Raw genomic sequence first — 24,024 nt, forward strand, 5'->3', positions numbered from 1 at the left:
TGCCTCCACTTTCCTTTTAAATGAAATCTTGTGTCATGATGATCAGAATACAATCCTGAGTTTTTAACTGTATAAATTAGTTGTAATGTCTGCAGTATCATCTTTATTTGAGTGTGAATTCCTCTTTCATCTTCCACAAGAAGAAACTGGGAGGAAATAGGATATCACTCACCCACTGATTAACAAGAAGTGAGGGCGGTTTCATTCAAAGGATCATAGTCTTAGGCTAGAAATATAATTATTATTTTATTTATTTTTCTTTTTCGTCTTCTTCTTGTTTTTTTCTTTCAACAACAAAGGAGCAGAAAGAGACAGCACAGCTGTAATAGAGTTACTTCCATGAAATGTTTCTTCCAAGGTGCTGGGAACGCTGAGATAACAGTGCTGTATTCAAACCCGAGAAGCAGAAAATGTCATTTACTTGAAGCATTACATGAAACAGAATAGGTTTTAAAAAAATCAACCACAGTAAAGTGAAATACTCACAGTAACTAATGGACAATGTCCATTTGATTTTCAATCTTTTTTCACTTTGAGGAATCAAAAAATAGAGATAATGATGATTGTCACTTAAAGATCAGTTTTGCTGTTGTTATTGCTGCTCTCGTGACTATAATTAACCATAGAGCATTAACTCCTGCCTGGGAAGAAGCAAACAAGTAAATACCCACCTTGGCTTACAAGCCAACGAGACGAAAGAATACGTTTAGCTATTACATGAACTCCCTCCCTTGCTTCTTTTTCACAGATTGTAACTTAACTTTTATTACTGCTCTTTGTTGAACTGTGTTTCTCACAGAAATGGATCTTTGTTATTCTCTTAATTTTCAGCTCACTTATCATTTCTTCCCTATGTAGTGACTGCACAAAGGTGTTTCTTACGCAGGTGATTCTTTCTGGAGACCAATTCACCACCTTGCACACCAAGTCATCCATCGTTCTGAATTCTCCTCATTTTCAGGGGTTAAACTATGAAATTCTCCTAACTCACCAGTGGGAACCGTTTACCAGGTGATTTCACACCCCACCTGCTGCAGGGCCCATGAAGAAAGGAGACAGATGAAAGGCATTGAGGAGCAAGACTGGCTCTGCAGCGTGCTGCAGCCCGTGCTGGGAGCAAATCCTGAATGTTGTTTCCACATTACTGTTTTTATTCCCCGCACAGCATGCCATGTCTTTTTGGACTACCAGGATGGTCGTCCAAGAGGCTCTGACACTTGGCTAGGAAATCATCTGACCTGAACCACACTGCGATCCGTTCCACAGGCAGTGGGACAATTCGGACTGTTCACTGGTCAGATTGTTCTGGCATGGGCATTTGAACCCATAGTTAAGTTGATTAAATTTTCTTCCCCTTCCTGGAAGCCCAGGTTTATTTTCACGTAGGGGGGAGAGAGAAAGAGAGAGAGAGAGAGAGAGAGAGAGAGAGAGAGAGAGAGGCTGAGAGACACTGAGAGAGAGGACAAGAATGTCAACTATTTCACAATAAGGGGGAAAAGCATCAGACTACATCCTGTCTGTATTTTTTACCACTTCCCATAAGAGAAATCCAGGAAATACACCCCTCCTTTTTTTTTTTTTTTTTAACAATGAGTACAATTACGTGCCACAGCCCAAAGACCCTCCTGTGAGTTGTGCTCAACTGCAGGTACACAGCGGACTGGATCAGACAGAGGCCAGAGGAGCACTAAGCTCAGGAGGCCTGTGCTGGGGACATGCATAAACCCTCCTGCTGCTCTCCTGTGTTCCTACACCCACCAAAGATCCCCACATTCCCAGGTCTCTGGGATGCAGGTGCCTCTGGAAATCACCCCATCACTTCCTTCTCAACTGACCTGCCCGTCTTCTCCCCCAAGCATCCATGTCGGGAGCACCCAAGACCTCCTCTGACTGTTGTATCTGCTGGGACCACAGGCATCATTTCATCTATTACATTGGAAAACAATGTGTGATACAACAATTTCGCTGAATTTACTTGGTGGGTGTTTCACTTCAGCATTTCAACAGTCAGCCCTATACCATGAGTTCCAGTTCCGCCCTTCCTATATAAAATACATTATTAGCACATTTTCTGGGAAGGCCTATTTTCATCTGACAAGTTTTTAGATGGAGACAATAAATCACAGAGAGTGTAAGGGATATTTCCAAAGTAGTGAGCAAGAAAAGAGCAATTTAACAACGTGACAGTTCACCAAAAATGTTGCTTCAAGGTAAGTTCATCCCATGCGGGAATCTCTGGGGTGATCGAAATGTTCTGTATCGTGAGTGAAGAGGTGGTTTCACAGGTGTATATGTTTATGAAAACTCATTGAGTTGTACACTTCAGACCTGTACATTTCACTGTGTTTACATTTTGCCCCTTGCCACAGACTGGTCAGAGCGCCTTTGCGTTAACTTCTACACGCCCCGATGCTGGCCCTGAGACTGTGTCTGCTACGACGCAGTGGCCCCAACATCGCCAGTGCGGCCTCATCCTCTTCTTGTCTTTGGTGACTTAATCATTGCTTTCTCTTTTTTCCTTATTGTCAAAATAACCTAGGATTGGCTCTTTTATTTTTTAAATCCTTTTTTATCATATTACATTTTAACATTTTAAAATCTTCTTTAACAACATTGGTTCATTGCATATACATGTTTTTAAAAGCACAAAGAAGCAAAAATGACCCACTATTCAGAGAAAATGACCATCAGTATTTTAGTCGCTCCTTCTAGAAACATTCAGTGGATGCTGACTGAGTGTCCACTCTGGCAGGAATTGTTCTAGGCACCCGGTACACTGCGATCCACAGGCAGCGCCCTTGTCTTCGCAGAGCTTACATGCTAAAAATTAACACGTAGAAAGGGATTTTGGCACTTGTTCCTTTTCAATCTTTTAGCACTTGACAATATATCACTATCTTTTCAAGGGAATAAAAATAATGGTATGACATCATTTTCATAGCTGCGTAATGCTTTTATTTAATAAATCCCCTAGTTCAAACAACTAAACCTTTCAAAGTTATAAACTACACTTCTATGAATATCTCGTTGAGAGTCTTTTGCATATGTTTTTAGTGATCTTCTTGCTGGCAAAATAATTTCAGGTATCATTGTTAACATACTTACATGTTTTCTTTCAAACACCCTTCACTTTAGTGGTTGCATAAACTTACTCCTTAACTCTCTGTACTTTTGATGAAAGAATCTATAGGTCATGTTCAAAGTCACGGTAAGCAATGACATGTACATGCACTTCTGTCCAATGTCAATATCAAGGCCTTGAAGGTAGACCCTCAGCAGGAGACTCTTTACCCATTTCTTCCAGGGAATTACCTGACTTTTGATTGCATCAGGGTTTAAATCTCTGAAATGGGCAGAATGATTTTTGCAACTATATAGCATTTGCCTACATCTAAGGCTAAAACCTTATTAAGATACCTTGTGTGAAAACTCCAGGCACAGCACAGAGATTTACTATCTGGCCCATGTATGGCCCAGGAGCCGTGGAGGGAGGATAGCTGAGAATGAATCTGGTGGGAGTGGGAGCTCTCCATGCTATATATTTCTTGAGAAACCTTTGATCCTAGATGACTTGTAGAGAACTTAGCGGTTTTGCAGGGGAGGAGCAAGTCATTTTAGAAAATAGGATACAGGAAATCTTCACGTTACATATTTCCTGAAGTTCAATGGTAAAGCTATTATTAAGAATGGAGTGAAACATTTAAAGAAACAATTCAACAACATACTTGAACCACAACTATTCAGGGAGCCCCTAGAATGTGCAAAGCGCTATTATAACGTATGTAAGACGATTATTATAATCTCAAGCTAGTACACAAACTTATTTCACCCTGCAATGAAGTTGAAAGTAACTTTATTTTTGCCATGAAAGATAGTCTATAACAACATATTATAATACTCTTTGACATGTTTTTGATGAGCGACTGTTTTAAGAGCATTGTTCAAAGCACTATTGTCACAAGGGGCCTGCAAAGATGAATCAGACAAAAAGTTGTCCTTGAAGAGTGGACCCACGACAGCTGTACTGTCTAATACAGTAGCCTCCAGCCACATGTGCTGCTGAGGGACAGAAATTTGGCTCGTGTGAACTGAGAGTGCTATCAGTAAACCATACACCAAATTCAAAAACTGAGTATGAAAAAAAAGAATGTAAAATCTTTCATTAATAAGTTTTTATAGTGATTATGTGTTGAAATGGTAATATTTTGGATACCGGGGTAATAGAATTATATTATTAAAATTAATTTAACCTGTTTCTTTATAGCTTTTTAATTTAAAAGTACATGTGTGACTTATGTCCTATTTCTATTGGCAGTGTTATCTACACCATTATAGTTACTACCTATATTCAGTGTTTATACTATGTGCCAGGTAATTTTTTAAAAATATGTTTTATTGATTTTTTTACAGAGAGGAAGGGAGAGGGATAGAGAGTTAGAAACATCGATCAGGAAAAAACCAAGATGGCGGCATAGGTTAAACACCTAACCTGCAGCCGGGCACAACAATTTCAAAAATACAACTAGAGGTCAGAACGGACATCGTCCAGAACCACAGGAGAGCTGGCGGACTGAAATGCCCACAGCTGGGGGGAAGGAGAAGGCCACGGGGACAGTCGGGGAAGCCGTAAAAGCCTGAGGTATGGAGAAACGGGCGGAGACACGAGCACACGCGCCTGCGGGGAGGATGGAACCGGAGAGGAGGGGGTGGCTGATGACCTGGCCGGAGTTCGCTGGCAGGAAGGAGATAAAGGCTCCGGAGTGCGCTGAGCACCGGCTCTGATTGCACTGAACCCCATTCCGGGCGAAACCCTGGGAAACTCACTCCCTTTCGCAACTCCGCCGCCCCCGCAGGCCGCCGCTGGGGACGCCGCCGCAGCAGCGGCGCCCGGAGCCCGGCGGCCTCCCAGCACCCGTCCCCGCCACGCAGCCCCCGCGCGCCTGGTCCCGCGGGACGCGCGCACCGCGCACCGGACGGAGGCCCGGGCGCCCTTTCCGTGCACCTCCCGGCGGCGCTAGACTTCAGTAGAGTTGACTGAATTCAAGGGATTAAAAAGTATAAATTGGGGGGACGCCGCGGCGGCGACGTCCGGAACACGGTGATGGCGGTGCCTGGAGCTCGGCGGCTGCCCAGCGCCCGACCCAGCCGCGCAGCCCTCGCGCGCCTGGTTCCGCGGGACGCGCGCACCGCGCACCGGACGGAGGCCCGGGCGCCCTCTCCGTGCACCTCCCGGCGGCGCTAGACTTCAGTAGAGTTGACTGAATTCAAGGGATTAAAAAGTATAAATTGGGGGGACGCCGCGGCGGCGACGTCCGGAACACGGTGATGGCGGTGCCTGGAGCTCGGCGGCCGCCCAGCGCCCGTCCCAGCCGCGCAGCCCTCGCGCGCCTGGTTCCGCGGGACGCGCGCACAGGACGGAGGCCCGGGCGCCCTTTCCCTGCACCTCCCGGCGGCGCTAGACTTCAGTAGAGTTAACTGAAATGAAGGGATTAAGAAGTACAAATTGAGAAGTTTGAAAAAGATGGCGGCGGAGGTTAAAGGCTGTTCTGTTGCCTCGCACCCAGCGAAATCGGAGGGGATGAGGTGTGGAGGTGCGTGGGTCTGGCTGGTGGCGGGGGAAAGGGGCTTTTGTTCCAAACCTAAGGGAGATTAGCTCTCCATCACCCTGAAACCCATCTTCTGGCGAACCCCGGGAGACCCAGATGCCTGCGGGGAGAGGCGGGACTCTTGCAGAGGTGCGCCCAGCAATCAGTGTTTGCTGCGCTGGAGTGCGGAACGAGGGGACTTAGATACATGGAAGGCAGAAGGACCAGACTCACAGCCATCGAGGCTCGCCGCACCATGGCCTGTTGGCGCCCTGAGACCCCGCCCCGCCCTGGGACCCGCCCCGCATGTTTTGAAGACCTGCCCCGCAAGTCTTGCAGGCACACCTGCGCCCCAAGCAACGGCTTATGCATGTGGGTGGCCTGCCCTCTGGCAGCGGACCAGATGATCTGCTGTTCTAGTCGGACTGCTCCAGGGCCACTCAGACAGGAGGAAGAAACTACAGTTTTTTGCTGTAATCCTTGCTGAGTGCCTAAGGCAGTAGCTGATCTACACCCCATTGGAGACCCAGAAACGAGGGCATCTAGTGGTCTGTGGGAGATGACACCAGATTTCAACCACGTGCATAAGGGACACATTCAACGGGAATATTCAGTGAGCGCCAAAGCTTTGCTGCACCAAGACCCGGCCCATAAACGTGTCTCCTGCACAGCAACTCTTCCTTTATAGACAAAGAGAGCCCCCCCAGTGACACCAACAACAATCAAGACTTAACTATACAAAGGAGGACCAAGATGGAGGCATAGGGCGGAAGCCTGATTGTTGCCTACCACAACAACTTTGAGACTACGACAAGAGAGCAGAGCAGACACCATCCAAGACCACCATAGGGCTGGCTGAGTAGATGCTCTACAACTAGAATAAAAGAGGGGTATGTGGGATGATGCTGATGCCGGTGACCCAAAGACCACACTTTAAGAACTACAGCTCAGGCGACACAAAAGAACTATGGCTCAGGCGATACAACAGCGGCCTGGAACGTGCTCGGCGCAGTTCCCCCGGCGGTCTCCGGCTGAGGGGACGGCTCCACTGGCAGCCAAGCACGGACAGACGAGCCCCTATGAGACATGGGGTGGGAGACTCCGCGCTTGCTGACCTCTGAGTCCGTCAAGAATCTCAACGCCCCGAAAGCGGCCAGGTGCGCATGCTCGGCGACCAGCCACCTATGCAGACCCAAGGGCCGACGCAGCGACGCCAGACTGGCCCACCGCCATGCACCGGGTGCACCGGAACTTCGCCGAGCCGCCGCCCGACGAGTTCTGCAGCAGCCATACTGGAGCTCTGGAAGGATGGCCAGGGGAATTGCTGAGGGGGGATTGACCGGCAGGAATTGGGATCGGGAAACGGGGCCCCGCTGAGACCCGGGTGCGGGCGGGGTTGCGCGCCTCTGGACTCGGGTGTGGTCACACGCCTCTGGGAATAAGTGAGGCCTCACGTCCCTGGGTCTAGGTGAGGCCACATGCCCCTGGGTCCAGTTGAGGCCGGACTCCGGGTCCGGGTGAGGCCAAGTGCCCCTGGACCCGGATGACGCTGGACCCCATGCCCGGGCGAGGCCAAGCGCCCCTGGGTCTGGGAGAGCCCACATACCCCTGGGTCCAGGCGAGACCATGTGTCCCTGGATCCGGGTGAGGCTGCGTGCACCTAGGCCCGGGTGAGCCCAAGTGGCCCTGGGTCTGGGAGAGGCCAAGCGTCCCTGGGTGCGGGTGAGACCATGTGTCCCTGGATCCGGGTGAGGCCTCGTGCACCTAGGCCCGGGTGAGGCCACGTGCCCCTGGGTCTGGGAGAGGCCAAACGTCCCTGGGTCCGGGCGAGACCATGCGTCCCTGGATCCGGATGAGGCCTCGTGCACCTAGGCCCGGGTGAGCCCAAGTGGCCCTGGGTCTGGGAGAGGCCAAGCGTCCCTGGGTCCGGGTGAGACCATGTGTCCCTGGAGCCGGGTGATGCCTTGTGCACCTAGGCCCGGGTGAGCCCAAGTGGCCCTGGGTCTGGGAGAGGCCAAGCGTCCCTGGGTACGGGTGAGACCATGTGTCCCTGGATCCGGATGAGGCCTCGTGCACCTAGGCCCGGGTGAGCCCAAGTGGCCCTGTGTCGGGGAGAGGCCAAGCGTCCCTGGGTCCGGGTGAGACCATGTGTCCCTGGATCCGGTTGAGGCCTCGTGCACCTAGGCCCGGGTGAGCCCAAGTGGCCCTGGGTCGGGGAGAGGCCAAGCGTCCCTGGGTCCAGGTGAGACCATGTGTCCCTGGATCCGGATGAGGCCTCGTGCACCTAGGCCCGGGTGAGCCCAAGTGGACCTGGGTCTGGGAGAGGCCAAGCGTCCCTGGGTCCGGGTGAGACCATGTGTCCCTGGATCCGGGTGAGGCCTCGTGCACCTAGGCCCGGGTGAGCCCAAGTGGCCCTGGGTCTGGGAGAGGCCAAGCGTCCCTGGGTCCGGGTGAGACCATGTGTCCCAGGATCCGGGTGAGGCCTCGTGCACCTAGGCCCGGGTGAGCCCAAGTGGCCCTGGGTCTGGGAGAGGCCAAGCGTCCCTGGGTCCGGGTGAGACCATGCGTCCCTGGATCCGGATGAGGCCTCGTGCACCTAGGCCCGGGTGAGCCCAAGAGGCCCTGGGTCTGGGAGAGGCCAAGCGTCCCTGGGTCCGGGTGAGACCATGTGTCCCTGGATCCGGATGAGGCCTCGTGCACCTAGGCCCGGGTGAGCCCAAGTGGCCCTGGGTCTGGGAGAGGCCAAGCGTCCCTGGGTCCGGGTGAGACCATGCGTCCCTGGATCCGGATGAGGCCTCGTGCGCCTAGGCCCGGGTTAGCCCAAGAGGCCCTGGGTCTGGGAGAGGCCAAGCGTCCCTGGGTCCGGGTGAGACCATGTGTCCCTGGATCCGGGTGAGGCCTCGTGCACCTAGGCCCGGGTGAGCCCAAGTGGCCCTGGGGCTGGGAGAGGCCAAGCGTTCCTGGGTCCGGGTGAGACCATGTGTCCCTGGATCCGGGTGAGGCCTCGTGCACCTAGGCCCGGGTGAGCCCAAGTGGCCCTGGGTCTGGGAGAGGCCAAGCGTCCCTGGGTCCGGGTGAGACCATGTGTCCCTGGATCCGGGTGAGGCCTCGTGCACCTAGGCCCGGGTGAGCCCAAGTGGCCCTGGGTCTGGGAGAGGCCAAGCGTCCCTGGGTCCGGGTGAGACCATGTGTCCCTGGATCCGGGTGAGGCCTCGTGCACCTAGGCCCGGGTGAGCCCAAGTGGCCCTGGGTCTGGGAGAGGCCAAGCGTCCCTGGGTCCGGGTGAGACCATGTGTCCCTGGATCCGGGTGAGGCCTCGTGCACCTAGGCCCGGGTGAGCCCAAGAGGCCCTGGGTCTGGGAGAGGCCAAGCGTCCCTGGGTCCGGGTGAGACCATGTGTCCCTGGATCCGGATGAGGCCTCGTGCACCTAGGCCCGGGTGAGCCCAAGTGGCCCTGGGTCTGGGAGAGGCCAAGCGTCCCTGGGTCCGGGTGAGACCATGTGTCCCTGGATCCGGGTGAGGCCTCGTGCACCTAGGCCCGGGTGAGCCCAAGTGGCCCTGGGTCTGGGAGAGGCCAAGCGTCCCTGGGTCCGGGTGAGACCATGTGTCCCTGGATCCGGGTGAGGCCTCGTGCACCTAGGCCCGGGTGAGCCCAAGAGGCCCTGGGTCTGGGAGAGGCCAAGCGTCCCTGGGTCCGGGTGAGACCATGTGTCCCTGGATCCGGATGAGGCCTCGTGCACCTAGGCCCGGGTGAGCCCAAGTGGCCCTGGGTCTGGGAGTGGCCAAACGTTCCTGGGTCTGGGTGTGACCATGTGTCCCTGGATCCGAGTGAGGCCTCGTGAACCTAGGCCCGGGTGAGGCCACGTACCCCTGGGTCTGGGAGAGGCCAAACGTCCCTGGGTCCGGGTGAGACCATGCGTCCCTGGATCCGGATGAGGCCTCGTGCACCTAGGCCCGGGTGAGCCCAAGTGGCCCTGGGTCTGGGAGAGGCCAAGCGTCCCTGGGTCCGGGAGAGACCATGTGTCCCTGGATCCAGGTGAGGCCTTGTGCAACTAAGCCCGGGTGAGGCCACGTGCCCCTGGGTCTGGGAGAGGCCAAGTGTCCTTGGGTACGGGTGAAGCCAGATCCTGGGTCCGGGTGAGGCAGTGCGCCCCTGGATCCATCCGGGTGAGGCTGGGTCCCATGCCCGGGTGAGACCACGCGCCCCTTGGATATGGGTGAGGCCACGTGCCCCTTAGTCCAGGTGACGCCGTCCCCCTGGGATCGGCCGAGACCAAACCAGAGGGAGTCAGACCTCCATTACCACCATTTGTCCACCATCCAGAGCTGAGGGGTCAGTGCTGACATGTACACATAAGGAACTACTGGACATCGAAATTGGGTCTCAAAAGAACTGTTGGTCCAGGGGGAAGCTCGCTACAGATTGATTCATTTGCCTGTCAGCATAAATATTATTGCTCGTCTCACATTCAGTTCTTATTAGTATATATCTAGTGACATTTGATCTCGTTCATCTAGAGGAAATGATGAACAACATAGACTGAGGAACAAGAACAGAACTAGAAGCAAGGAGGCATCGATCGGACTATCGGGGCTCAGAGGGAGGATACGGGAGGGTAGGGGGAGGGTGGGGGGAGGGGGAGAGTTCAACCAAAGGACCTGTATGCATGCATATAAGCCTATTCAACGGTTAAGTTCAACAGGGGATTGGGGCATGCGTGGGGAGAGGGGTGGGATGGGAATGGGGGGATGAGGACAAATATGTGACACCTTAATCAATAAAGAAATTAAAAAAAAAAAAAAAAAAAAACTAAAAAAAAAAAAAAAAAAGAAACATCGATCAGCTGCCTCCCGCATACTCCCCACTGGGGATGTGCCCACAACCAAGGTACATGCCCTTGACTGGAATCGAACCTGGGACCCTTCAGTTCGCAGGCTGACGCTCTATCCACTGAGCCAAACCGGTTAGGGCTGTGCCAGGTAATTTTATATCAGATATATGTAATCTTCCACAAGGGAGGTATTGCAGATGAGGAAACTGAGAGGGCAAAGGCTATATTAACCCATTATTCAACACATAGCTCATATATTTTCTGTGCACCAAGGGCTGTTGTAGGCAGTAGAGAGTTCCCTACTCTTGTAGAACTTAAGTTATAGTGGGAGAGAAAAGTAATAAATCAATAAACAAGTATTAAAAATATGTCAGGCTTGGCCAGTGTGGCTCAGTGGTTGAGCATCGATCTATGAACTAGGAGGTCACGATTCAATTCCTGGTCAGGGCACATGCCCAGGTTGCCGGCTCAACCCCCAGTGTGGGGCATGCAGGAGGCAGCCGATCAATGATCCTCTCGCATCATTGATGTTTCTCTCTCTCTCTCTCTCTCTCTCTCTCTCTCTCTCTCTCCTCTCTCCCCCTTCCTCTCTGAAATCAATAAAAATATATTTTAAAAAATCCATCAGGCAGTGACAATGAAGAAAGATGAAGCCTATAAATGAAGGCAGAGGCCCAGAATTGGGAGAGATGGGGGTAGGCTATCTTTTAGATAACAAGATCTGAGAAGGAACTGTCATCTGAGCAGAGACATGAAGGAGTGAGTCCTGCGACTATCTCCCTGGCTGGCATCTTCTGGGCAGAGGCAACAACAAGTAAAGGACTAAGGAGTGTGTGTGTGTGTGTGTGTGTGTGTGTGTGTGTGTGTATGCATGCTTTACACACTGGAGGGACAGCAAGAGAACCACTGGTGCTGGAGAGCACTGGACAAGGAGTAGAAGGAGAGGAAGCCAGAAGCATATTTCCATAGCAACTTGGAAGCCACCCTGACTAGGAAATGTTCAAGGATGACTCTGGCTGCTCTATGACGCATGGACTGTTGTGGGCATGCATGGAACCCAGCAAGAGCGGAAGCCAGAGACCAGTCAGGAGGCTGCTGCAGAAATGCAAGAGAGATTTTACAAGGTCTGTCTGACTCAGCTGCTGGAGATTTGCTGTTCCTGCAATACAAAGGAAAATAATCTAAAAATTATCCAGAGAATTGGAACAGCAAAGGTCAAATAACTGGATAATTTAAGCTTCAAAATATATTTGGGAGTCTATAAAGTTATTCAAGCTGGCAGTTAAAAAAAAATCACTGTCTAACTTCATAGGATAGTAATTTGTCTCTGTCCCTTGCTTTCTGCCAATTTAACCAAAGGGAAGTGGACTTGAGATCTGTAATTGGCAGAGCAGGATTTCAGGACATTTAAGTCAAATTCAGATCAGGCAAATTAGCTTTATTTTTGCCAAAGAAAATTACTTAGTTGAAGCAGATAACAGTTCTGTAGCCTAAACTATTTGTATTGGTTGTCTACCTTCCGAATTGCTCTCATAATTGCTAATTCTGAGATTGAGCTTAGTTGTACGTGCAAGATAGTTAAAGGAAGAACTGGAATCTGTGTCTTGGATAAATGTATAGTTTAGTCAATAACTCCATTCAATAAGTCTGTTTTAATGGACAGAAGTACTTTTAAAAAGAAAGCATCCTCAAGGTCAAATGTTATGTAGGCCAAGTCCCTCCCCTAAGAGATAAATTAAGGTTTAAAGTAGGTACCTGGTTTCAAATGGAAAAAAATACAAAGCAATCACAAGGACCCCTAAAAGTCTTGTCATGATAAAAAGGGAGGCTCAATCTCGACCCTCAGGGTGGTTTATTTACTTTGATGGAATTCACTGGAAAATTGTTCAACTCCATATTTCACTGTGACTGGGCATTGGATGTAGTTCCTATCATTCAGGCAGTTTCTCCCAGTGCTAAAATGTACAGATTACACACATCAAAAGCCTGCTGCAACCACTGCAGCTGAAATTTACACAAATCTGTGCTGTGAGTAACTGGATAAACAATGAGACTAATGACCTTGTTCTGCACTAATCTCCATATGGCTCTGTCGGTACTGCTCTTGCCTTCAGGCAAGAAGGTTGTTGCTTTGGCTTCTCGCCTCAAACCAGGGATTCGGGGATGGCCCATGGCTGACAGAGCTGAGGGCTCTGCTCTTATAGCCCAGGCAGCCTGAGAGGACTACAGAGGATGCCCATCTCAGGAGGTGCATTTGCCACCATTCAAGAAACACCTCCATTATCATAGCCGCCGAGGAAACAGATTTATAAAAAGTAAGAAAACCCTGGCCTGGCCAGTGTGGCTCAGTGGTTGAGCATCCACCCATGCACCAAAAGGTCACTGGTTTGATTCCCCACGGGAGCACATTCCCAGGTTGTGGGTTCCTGCAGGAGGCAGCCAATCAATGTTCCCCTCTCACATTGATGTTTCTCTCTCTCTCCCTCTCCTTTCCTCTCTCTCTGAAATCAATAAAAACATATTTTAAAAATTAAGAAAACCCTTTAGCCATGCGTCCCCCTTCTGAGAGCTTATTTTCTTCAAGAGAGGGCCCAGGCTTTCCTTGGGTATTTTTCAGGGCCTCCACACAGCTGCCCCCACTCCCTCAAAAAAGACAGAACTCTCAGGGCCTTGGTCCATGTTCCTCTTTCCACCAAGAATACATTTTAAAATGGCTGCATCTGTAAAGAGTGAAAGGAAGGACTGAAGTGGACCAGTGCACTTGATCGGCATTTACTTCTAATCTGGGATATTTGGGGAAAGATGTGTTTAAAAAAGGTGTCTCTTAGGTGTCCCCACCCCCCAAATTGCTACCGAGTCCCTTCAACACTAATTGGAAAGTGAGTGTTGCTGCCCAAAGAGATGGAGCACCTCTGATGCTTCTGTACTGGAGCAGCTTTGGCCTTGGCGGAAGGAGAACGGAACCCTGGGAACCTGCCCCTATTCCAGCGTCAGCATCTGGTACACAGGTCACACAGCAAAGTTCATCCTGGGAGGTGGAGCCATGGCAATGGCTCTATTGGTGGGGTTACCTCAGGTCAGAAAGGATCACACACAAAACATACTGAGCTAAATGCCCTAAGTGCTACACATGTGATACCCCTGCCACTTCACATCCAGCCCTAGCCATAATCTTTACTGCCTTGTAAACCTGAGATGCCTCAGTCTGAGATATGGAATCACATTCTATGCTGAAACCTGAGTTCTGGTGGGATTTACAGTCCCAAGAAACACCTCGTATACACCTTTCTGCTCACTCCCTCCCCCTGCCCCCCCCCCCCCCCCACCCCCCCCCCCCGCCCCGCCGCATCTGTCTGTTGTTGTTTCAAATACTTGATCCATGTAGACATTCCCCCTTTCATAGGCCATCACACCACTAAGGCTGTTCTCAGTTATTGTGAGCTGGGTCAAATGCCTCACAAAAATGTATTCTATGTTCAATGTCATTTTTCTTCATCTATTTGTCAATTCATTAAAAGCTCATCATAAACACGAGGCAGAGGCAAGGCACATTCCCTCTCTTCCTGGAATATTCTTCCTCTCATCACTCTCACTCTGGGTAACAAACGCTAAGGTGACTTTGGTGCCTTTGTCATACGATTGTCGCAGATGGTCACGGCAGCCGATGTGTGAGCTTGACACCATCCCCACTCGCTCCTGTGGTAAAGGTTCCTGGTGTTTTAGACGTTTTCTGTTTTACAACTGACAGGCCTCCTCAATAATCATCTTTGCTTCACAGACTAATAATATCTTACATTTGTACATACTTTCACGTGCATTGTCTCGCTGAATCCTTAAAACAATCTTATCATGTAGGCCATTATTATACCCATTCTGCAGGAGGGAAGCTGAATCCCGGAGACGTTAAAAGCCTTGCCTAAGGTCACCACAGCAGGAGAGGACTGGCAGAGCCCATCTCCCAACCGGAATTTCCAAGTCTTTTCATTACATGATTTGGAAGCTGTCGCTTTGCATTGGCTACTTCTAAAACAAGAGCATGCTGCTCAAGAAGCATTTCAAGAGGGGCCTTACAGTGGAACCATCTAACTTTCTGTTTAATCACTTTCTGGCTGCAGGAGGAGATTTCTGAAATCTACCAATACAAGGATTTCAAACCAGAGACCATTAAGATAGTGAGTGGGTTGATAAAAATAATATTAACCTTGGTTCTCCAGAATCTAACGTGTGTGGAAGGAAACGATACGGTGCAGTGCACTGTTAGAAAAAAGTAGTATTATGCACAATGAATACGTGCGCCCGGGGTTGTGTCAACATTCTCTTCCCAAATGTGGCTGCAGAAGAGAGTGTGAAGCACACCAAAATGAGACAATATTTATGGCTGAAGAAATTCGGCTTCACATAACGGTAATTATGAACAAGATATTTTCCTTAATAAAATTACTGCAAAACAAAATCTGGAGGAATTAAGTGTTTCCCTATGTCCTCCCTGTTTTATTCCATGTGCTCAAGAATGATTGCAGGGGGAAAGAAAGGGAGCAAGTACAGGGAGCAGAGGGAGAAAGAGAGGCATAGCCAGACGGCCTCTGCTGAGGGTTGGTTTTGCTTTAGAAACTGGAATGTGTCCAGGCTTGATTTTTATTTTCAATTCACATTTCAGATCCAGCTCCCCAAACTCTTTGATCTTTCTCCCTGTCTCCTTACCCGGAAGAGAACCCTTGGCCTTCTCAGCTGGGAGCTGGGAGCACACGTGGAAAGACTGGCTCGGATCCATATTCCAGCCAAATTTAGTCACACAAAGGGGCCTGCAAGGGAAAAAAAAAAAGGATGAAAGCGGCAGCCGCCAGGACTTCAAAGGCCGCGCCGCCGCGCCGGGCCCTGCGCAGGCGCCGCCCTCCGCAGATATAAGGCGCAACTGGCGCGCGTCCGCCCGCGCGCGTCCCCGGCCCGAGGGTGGGCGGAGGGGTCCCGCGGCGCAAGGGGTGGGTGAGGGGGGGGGGGGGGGGGGGGGGTGATGCCGCGCCCGCGCCACCCGCCGCCCGCCCGAAGCCGGTCCTCAGCCAAGGGAAGGCGCCTGAGAAAAGTTTTCAGAAAGGAGGAGAAAGCATGTCAAGTCCAGCGCCCTGGGCGAGTTGCACTGCGGCCCGCCAATTTATTCCCGCTCCCACAACACTCCCTTTGGGGGTCCCCCTTCCAGACAAAACGCCCGTGCCTCCGTGCGGGAGCTCGGGCCCTGCGGGGGCTTCCCGTCGCGGGGCCGAGCAGGGAAGGCGCGTGGCGGGGCTCTCACTGGCCCAGACCGCTCCCTCGAGCCCGTGCCGCGCCCCCCCCCCCCCCGCCCCCATTCTGGTCGGCGACCTCCCAGCTTGACTTCTCTCTCGGGGCCGCCTCGGGACTTGGGCCCTTGCCCCCCCCCCCCCCCCCCGGGTTAGCAGAAGGTCTGCCGGCCGAGCCCACACATGGTGGAGGGGGACGTGGCCCTCTGGCATGGCCGTGGGAGGACCCGGGCCCTGGGCTGGCGGTCCTGGGGCCTCACCCCAGTGGGACGCCGACGCCAAGCTCGGCCCGCACCCGCACCCGCACCCGCGCGGGGGGGAGAAGCCCCCGGGGGCTGCGGCGGCGGCGGACGCGGGCTCCGTGGGCGGCCCCGCCAGGCAGCGCTGGCCCCGAGGAAGCCGGGTGTCCGCGGGCGGGCGGGCGGGCGGGCGGCCGGATTTGGGAAGGACGCTTTTACGGTCCCACGAGCTCTCCGCTCCCCCGGCGGGCGGGGCGCTGAGTTTGTTTGTCTTAGGAGGAGGCGAGGGGAGAGGGGAGGCGGAAGAACCCCTGGGACACAAACTGCCGTTTCCCTCGCCCTCCCTCCTGCCTCCCCCCTCGGTCCGTTAAACTGAAGATGCTCCGCGTTCGGTCCCCGGTGAGGCTGGAGTGGGAAGTCGGAGGTGCCGGGGTTCCGTCTCTGTCACCGCCTCCTTCGTCTTTTCGGTCCTCCACTCTCGCTTCTCTCGAGCATCCTCTTCCGTAGGTCCCCGCCACCCCCTTCCTTTTGGGATCCCACCAAAGTCGCAGCTGGGAGCGAGTCCAGGCCACACAAAGGGGGAGACCCGGGGCTTGGAAGGGGGGCAGGACAGAGGGGGCGGAGAGGGCTCTGGAGGGCACCGCGCTCTCTCTCCTCCCTGTAATTAAGTGAGTGTCTGTAGCTGGCTCCTCTTGGCAGCAAAATCGCCGGCGGGGGGCGGGGGTGGGGTAGGGGGCGAGGTGTGTGTGTGGGGGGGTCATTCTCCCAGTCCTTCCGCAGGCACCCAGCGGGGTCTGTGCCCGGTTTGCCCTGTAGACTTCGGGGCGCATCTCCAGTCCCCGCTCCTCTGTTCGCGCCGGGTGGGCGCCTCGCCCCCCACGTGCAGCCGGGCCGGCGGCGCCCGGCGCAGGAGGAAGTGTTGATATAAAACAAGTCACTGTTCGCTCCCCAAACTAAACCCCAACCAACCAAAGCCACCAAGAGGGGAAAAACCAACAGCAATCCAGCCAGCCCCTAGCAATTGTTTCACGGTCGGAATTCAATCACATCAAAACGCCCCCTGAAACCCACATCCTGAAGGAGTGAACCTGCAACAGCCAGCCTCCAGTCCTTCGCTCGAGTTCACACGAACAACCCGCCTCTACATCCGAGCGAAGGGGGCGGCGGGCGGCGGAGTCTCTCCCGCGTCGCACCCACTCCCTCCCGGGCCGTGCACCCCAAGAGGGGGCTGCCTGTGCGAATAGCAGCCCCCGCACGAATTAGAGACCTCCGGGCGGCAGAAATGCCTTTGCCCGGATCTTCACGGAACCTGCAGGGAGGAAGGATGCTCTTCCCAGAGTAATGTCGCCCCTCTTGTGTCGCTCCCTTATCCGGAGAGACGGACTTCATGTGGAAATGTCAATCTCCTTCCCAGACAAAGCTTTAAAAAAACCTAGGTGAATGTTTTCTTGTAACGCTTCTTTGAAGAATATTTGCAACAATGATAAAGACACTTGGCCAACACCCCCGCACGCCACGGGGAGGGAAAACAGTCACGCGAACTGAGTCTGACGTTGGGTGATTTTGTTGGAAACAATGTTTCCAAAGCAGAGGGTTATGGCCAAGTAGTAAAGGCAGACACCTACCCTGGGCCCTTCTAGTAAACAGTTCCCACTAGTTATTGTTCCCAAAACTCCCATCTTCTGGAGCGCCTAATCTCCAGGACACCTGGAGTTGAGCTTCAAATGACTCCAGGAGTTCAGATAATTAACGTGAAGGAGAAAATGGAATTCGACTGAGTTGCAACACTTAAGTGGGGATGTAGGAGTCCTCATTTAATCTTTCTCCGGCTTCCAGAAACTACGTTGTGGCCATGCTGCGTGCCCCCCACCCCCACCTCGAGTTTGATGAAAGGAGCTTCTACTCTGGTTGCTTGGGGGGGAAACTGAATTTTCCAGTTCTTTTCCTGTCGCAAACTGGCGCATTTGTGGGAGGGCTTTTGACTTTGTTTCCCCGTATTTCTTTTAGAACAGGGGCTATAAATGTGTAACATAGCTACAAGTCCACATTTCTAGGACACTACACTCGCACTGGTGTGTAACTTCAAGGGAAGTTGCATATGGCCACCAACCAAAAAAAAAAAATGTTTTCTTTCCAACCTTTTCAGTATTGCTGTATAGACATATTGCAGTAGGATATTCTTTTTATTTTTCTTCTCTAAGGCATAGCATAATTAGATATGTAAAGTGGATTTAGTGTTTTACGCTTCCTGGCTCCCTTCACCAGCCCCAGATAGAATTTACCTGTGACTACTGGCCATGCTCTGTGACTTACTGAACCCTTTAAATGATAGCTTTTAAAATTGCTTCCTAGAAAATTCTCACCTCTGGGAAGTAGTTATCAGTAGGCGAGGTTTTAGGTGCTCATTTAGATCATTGTTGAGGTCTTTACTTATCAGTGTCCGGCAGCATGCAATTCCCCCTTAGGAAAAGAAGGATCTTTTTGCCTGGTTGTTGCTGTATCATAGAGCTAAAGTCTGATTCTGTAGTGCGTTCCTTATTTTCAGTTTAAGGGTGATGGAGACACATTTCTTCCTGCTCCTTGTTTACTGTTCGGAGGTTTTACAGATGGTTACTGTATTGGGTATAATAATTTTGCCTGGATTTTTAACTGAGGGGGTTTGAGAGCCAAGGAACAACATGTAATGTGTTTTTAAACTTCAACTTAGCTTATACTATAACGTTCACAAAACATCTCCTTAAGTCCTGTCGTTGTATAAAATGCATCAAAGAGACGGGTGGAGGCTGGGGAATTTTTGAGGTTGGATTCAGATTTGCATCTTCAAGGGTCCCTTTGAGCCAGCGGTCCGAGGTGCCCAAGACTGCCAGATCCTCTCTCCCTCGACTGGCCTCGCTCTCTTGGGTCCCTTTGCCTTCTCTTCCTCCTCCTTGGGTTGTTTTTGCGTCCTCCTCAAGAGGTTCCCACACATTGTGGCGTGTATCTCCGAAAATCCATGAAAGATCTGGCGTAACTTTGTAGGTGCATCGCATGATGAGGCTGGAATGGATGAGATCTTGTTTAAAAAGCGATAATGCAGGTCCTCTTCGGTTTTTTTTCTTCCTGGTCCTTTTATTCTCGGTAAGTATGTGCTTCCTAGTCCTTCGACATTATATTTAGGAAAGCCACAACTCTCTTCCTTGTCCTTCTTGTTTCCATTCTCTCTTATTAGTTGAGCAACGTCTGTTATATTTTCCTTCTCCTCCGTCCCCGCTTCCCGCCTCATCCGCTCGGTCAGAGCATCTATCAGTGTGGTGTCGATCACAGCTGCGGCGGCTTCTCTTTCATCTTCCTCCCCTTGCAGGGCGGCGGGGAGTGGGGGGGAAGCGGGTAGGCGGAAAGGAGGTGGGGGTGAGCCTGGCAGAGGAAGGGGGGGGGGGTAGACGAGAGAAGAGATACTTAAGATGATGAAGTTAAACCATTCGGGCAGTTTCTTGTCAATTTCACGCGGGCAAAGCGTGCCTCTCAGTGGGTTATAAGAAGCGCCCGGTCCCTCCTTCCCTCGCCAAATTGCCTGATCCTTCCCTCCAGGAGCGCGCGCGCGCACACACACGCGCACACACACTCACACACATACACCCCAAAACTAGGACTGGTCCTACAGGCTCTGGGAAAAGGAAAAAAAAAAAAAAAAGTCCTCAATCACCACCTCCAACTCGCGGTCCCCCTCCTCCCGCCCAGCGGGCAGCCAAGGAGAGCTGGAGGCGGGGGAAGAGGGGGAGGAGAAGCGACGCAAATGGGTAGCTTTTCAGCGCCGGCGAGGCGCGGGAGGAGGAGAAGCGGTGGGGAGGCGCAGCCGCTCACCTGCGGGGCAGGGCGCGGAGGAGGAACCCAGGCGGCACGCACTCGGGCCGAAGAGCCGGGACGCGCCGAAGCCTCGCACGCGGTCAAGCTCGGGGGTTCCCCTCCCCTGGGCCGGGAGAACCCGAGGGGTGCAGCTCCTTCCTTTGACAGAGCTGCCCGGAGGAGGCGTGGAGAGCGGCGAGCGAGACCGCCAGCAAGCCAGGCTGAGAAATTCGAGCCGGGAACAAAGAGGGGTCGGGCCCGGCGTGTGTGTGTCGGCTCCAGCTTCGGGCAGAAGCATTTGGGTTCGAGGACCCTGCTGTGACTTTCCGAGACCCCGCCGTGCCCTCCACTGCCGACTCCCAGCACTCGCCGCACAAACTTTATTCTTGGCAAACTTCTTTCTTTCCCTCTTATCCTCCCCCTCCTCTTCCCCCTTCTCCTCCCCCACTCCTCCTCCAGCAGATTAAACGCGCCTGGAGAAGGAAAATTCAGGCGAAAGAGAAGGAAATTAGAAGCTCCAAAGCGGACATCTCCAACCCGGCTGGCTCTTTATTTTTACTTTTTTGACCCTCCAGGAAGTGGACATTTCGTTATTTTCTGATTCTCCTGGCACCTTCTCCGCTGAGGCACACGGAGCCTTTTTGCCCAGCTCTCCTCTTTTCTCGGAAAACCAACTCCCAATTGGGCATCGGGGGAAGCTAGCGTGGAGAGGTTTGCGTGGAGACGCGCCCGACGGACCCTGCTCCGCACTTTGGAGAGTCGTGCCTCCTCCGGAGCCGGCGTCCCCCGCGCGCGTCAGCTGGGGGCGTGGGGCGGCCGCCCGGGCCGCGGAGCCTAGAGCGCGCCGCCGCCCCCAGAGGCGCCAGCGGCGGCGGCCCTCGCCGCCCGGTGCTCACCGGCCCCCGGCGGGCACCGACGTCGGTCTCGGCGGAGCGGGAAGGCGCGGGCGGCCGCGGGACTCGGGCGCCGCCGCAGCTGCTCCGGCTGCGGGCCGCCGGCCCCGTGTTTGCTGGCCCCGCTTCCGCCCACGCTCTCACCTCACGCATCCTTCCAGCCCCCCCCCTCCCTGCCGTTGACCCCCTCGCTTCCTGCCGTCGCCTCGGGTGCTCCCCCAAGCAGAGCGGAGATTACAGAGCGGTCGGGATGCCCCAACTCTCCGGGGCCGGCGGCGGGGGGGACCCGGAACTCTGCGCCACGGACGAGATGATCCCCTTCAAGGACGAGGGCGACCCCCAGAAGGAGAAGATCTTCGCCGAGATCAGTCACCCCGAAGAGGAAGGCGACTTAGCCGATATCAAGTCCTCCTTGGTTAATGAGTCCGAAATCATCCCGGCCAGCAACGGACACGAGGTCAGTGGGCCGCCGCCGGAGCGCCTGGAGGGGTGCGGGTCCCGGGACAGCGAGGAGAGCGAGGGAGGCCGGGCGGGCGCCGGCAGCCCCCGGAGACGGCCCCTCGTGGGTCCCTCGTGTTTGCTGGGGGCTGGGGGAGCCCCCGGGCAGCCTTCCTCCTTTGTGTCTGTGTGCGTGCGCGCGCGTGTCGGGTGGGAGGCGGGGGTCCGTGCGGGGAAACTTACTCCGGGCGGATCCGTGGGGGTTCGGCGGCTTAAACCGTTGGTTTGCGGGAGGAGAAGTTGGCCGGGCGCACGTTCGTTTGGCCTGCGGACTCGTCGCTGGCAGTGAGAGGGTGCGATGATGCTCTACAGCGAGGACGTCTGAACTCGGAATTCTTCGTAGGACGGAAAACAAAGTGCGCCCGCTATCTCGGTAGCTATCTCTGCACAAGTGCGTTAAACCGCTGCAGGCTTAGGCGGAGAGGAGCAGAGCCACAGCGGAGAGGAAGGGGAGGCGGGCGTGGGCCGGGGACTGGGGACTCGGGGGTGAGGGGGGGGGGGGGCGGCCCAACCGCCGTGAGTTGGGCTCGCGCGGAGCCCCGGGGCGGGTGGCGGGTGGCGGGGGCGGTGCGGGGCTGGGTCCCTGCGGCCGCGGGAGCCCAGCGCAGGGCCTGTTGCCCCGAGCCCCTCGGCGCGCTGAACCGAGCCGTCCCTGGCAGTACCTCCCGCAACACCGGTTTTCTCCAACCCCCATCACTTAAAAGAACAAAAATCCAAGACGCTTATATTTGGGGTTGGTTTGGGCCCGGATCAGGCCTTCAATCTACACAGAAGACCGGCGAGCGAGAGTGGAGGTGCGGCGGAAGCCAGGGCACCCACTCGGGGGATGGTGGAAAGCCTTTGCTTGATCAGATCTCCAGGCCAGTGGCGGGCGATCGCTGCTGGTAACTCGAGTCGAGTAAATAGAGCCACGTGGGTGCCTGCGGGAGAAAGCCCGGAGCAGGGACCCCGCGGAAGGGCTATTTCGGGCCGCGCGAAAGCTTCAGCAGGGGGGTGGGGTGGGCGGATGGACCCTGACACCCGACACTCCACTGGCCACCCTAGTTCAACAGCTGGGAAACGCTTTGGAGGAAATCCGGTAGAAAAGTTCTGACACTCAGATGATTTCATCAACGATTTTTCCCTCCACAGAAACTTGGAGGTTATACCCTTTTCCCTTAAATGGCATCCTTCTGCCCCCAAAGAGAAAGCGTGTGGTTTTGGGGGCGGGGGCATTTGGGGTTTTAAACACGCGTTTAAGAACACCTCAGAGTTACCTTCTTTATCCCAATGGCAGGGGTGAGTACTCATTTTGAAGGCTGGGGGCCCGAGTTCTAAGGAGAATATATAAGGAGTTCTTTATCCTCTGAATCTTCCATCCCATTATGCCAATTTGAAGGGGATCGTCCTGGCGGAGGGAGGGAGTTGGGGTGCACCCAACCCCATTTAAATGGTTTGTGACTGTGTGTATATCGAGGGGGAAGAAGTCATTGGTGGGGGATACATGTCCAAAGAACCAAATGACACCTAAAACACTCGGGCTAAACGCTCATATTGTAGGGGAGCCTCTGTTTCTTCCTACCCATTTTGCTGTCCTTCCTTTTTCCATAAATAAATTTGCCACCGTTTCACATTTTTCCTGCTGCATCTGAAGCCCAGAATCCGGGTTTCGGGGCTCTGCCAGTGTTTGTCTGGTGGTAAATGGGCACGGGGCAGTCCCAAGGAAGATGGTGAAGGGGGTGATACCACTGATTTGCACGTGGTTGAGCCTGGGTGGATGGTGGTTACCAGAACTGATATTAGCTGGGCTCCCTTTGAGATGTCTATAACCCGACTCTCAAATCTTCCTTTCTTTAACCACAGAGCAGTTCACTTTTCTCTGGCAAGCTTGCCCTCAGCCGGCCATGGTAGGTTACATGGAGTGGAGCTCCTGCTGGCGCTGGCTTTGGGACAACGGCCTCAAGCCCCCATCTGTGAGAGGCTGACTTGCCTTTATTTAAAATGTCATTTTCAGCTGTAAAGTGACATTGCAGCAAGCTTTTAATCAGCTCTGATTGAAGTCAACAGTGGTTGAAGAAGCTATCAAAACGATCAACCCCATTAACTCACTCTTATCATGTTAGGCATCCCAGCAGCCTTGATGCATTTTAGCAAACATCAGTCAGACCAGCATGTGGATCTTAACCACGTTTACTATATTGTTATTGTTTTTCCTCTTATTACTTATGCTCTTTGTAGTCCTCGGTAGATAATAATGATTCAGAAATACATGTTAAAAAGCAAAAGATTTCCCAATACTCAACCCTAGCCTCCACCTCTTAGGTGGATAAAACAGGTGATTGAGTTGCACCAGTGGACGCACACTTATGTCAGTATTGTCACAAACTCTAAGGTGATTTTTCTTTCTTTTGGGGATGGGGATTCATGCTGTTAGGTGGCCAGACAAGCACAAACCTCGCAGGAATCCTACCATGACAAGGCCAGAGAACACCCGGATGATGGTAAGACCTAAATCTACTTCTTTCAACTTTATCATTTAACAAGTGCAGTGTGTGAATGTAGGTACGTTTTGCTATTTTGAGTTAAAAAACAACAACAAAAAACAACAACGCAGGATCAGATGTGGTAAGACTATGCCCATTATTTTAACAAAATGGGAAAGAAAATCCAGGAAACTTAATGCTTATCTCTAATGTGTATTTATGGAATTTTAAAACTGCCTTTGAATGCGTTAGGGCACTTTGGATTTCATTTGGCTTCCAAATTCATTGTGGAAGAGGAAATGATGAGGTTGCCTCTTTTCTTCATTTTACCTAACGTGGTAATTGGCTTAGACCTTTAGCATTTTTCCCCCCTGAATTGTTATAGTGACAGTCTAAACCAATTTTTTTTACCAACATGAA

General features: G+C 53.0%; 1 protein-coding gene and 2 long non-coding RNA genes across 5 annotated transcripts in view; 1 reads left to right on the top strand and 2 right to left on the bottom strand.

Moving 5' to 3' along the window:
• Positions 1-233: 233 nt before the first annotated feature.
• On the bottom strand, positions 234-622 carry LOC129150699 (uncharacterized). Its single transcript, XR_008557421.1, has 2 exons — positions 487-622; positions 234-384 (listed from the first exon to the last, which is right to left on the bottom strand). It is a non-coding gene; the product is annotated as an uncharacterized LOC129150699 (long non-coding RNA).
• A 1,949-nt stretch (positions 623-2,571) lies between these two features.
• On the bottom strand, positions 2,572-21,514 carry LOC129151553 (uncharacterized). Its single transcript, XR_008558203.1, has 3 exons — positions 21,326-21,514; positions 15,119-15,219; positions 2,572-2,820 (listed from the first exon to the last, which is right to left on the bottom strand). It is a non-coding gene; the product is annotated as an uncharacterized LOC129151553 (long non-coding RNA).
• The window catches only part of LEF1 (lymphoid enhancer binding factor 1), a 119,881-nt gene continuing 116,632 nt past the window's right edge, over positions 20,776-24,024 (top strand). For all 3 annotated transcript variants that reach the window (XM_054726696.1, XM_054726697.1, XM_054726699.1), the window contains exons 1-2: positions 20,776-21,101; positions 23,556-23,622. In XM_054726696.1, coding sequence (XP_054582671.1) covers positions 20,895-21,101; positions 23,556-23,622 — 274 coding nt within the window. In that variant the 5' untranslated portion in view covers positions 20,776-20,894. The remainder of the gene's footprint in view (positions 21,102-23,555; positions 23,623-24,024) is intronic.

Source organism: Eptesicus fuscus, chromosome 2 (genome assembly GCF_027574615.1).
Source record: "Eptesicus fuscus isolate TK198812 chromosome 2, DD_ASM_mEF_20220401, whole genome shotgun sequence".
NCBI classification, from domain to species: domain Eukaryota; kingdom Metazoa; phylum Chordata; class Mammalia; order Chiroptera; family Vespertilionidae; genus Eptesicus; species Eptesicus fuscus.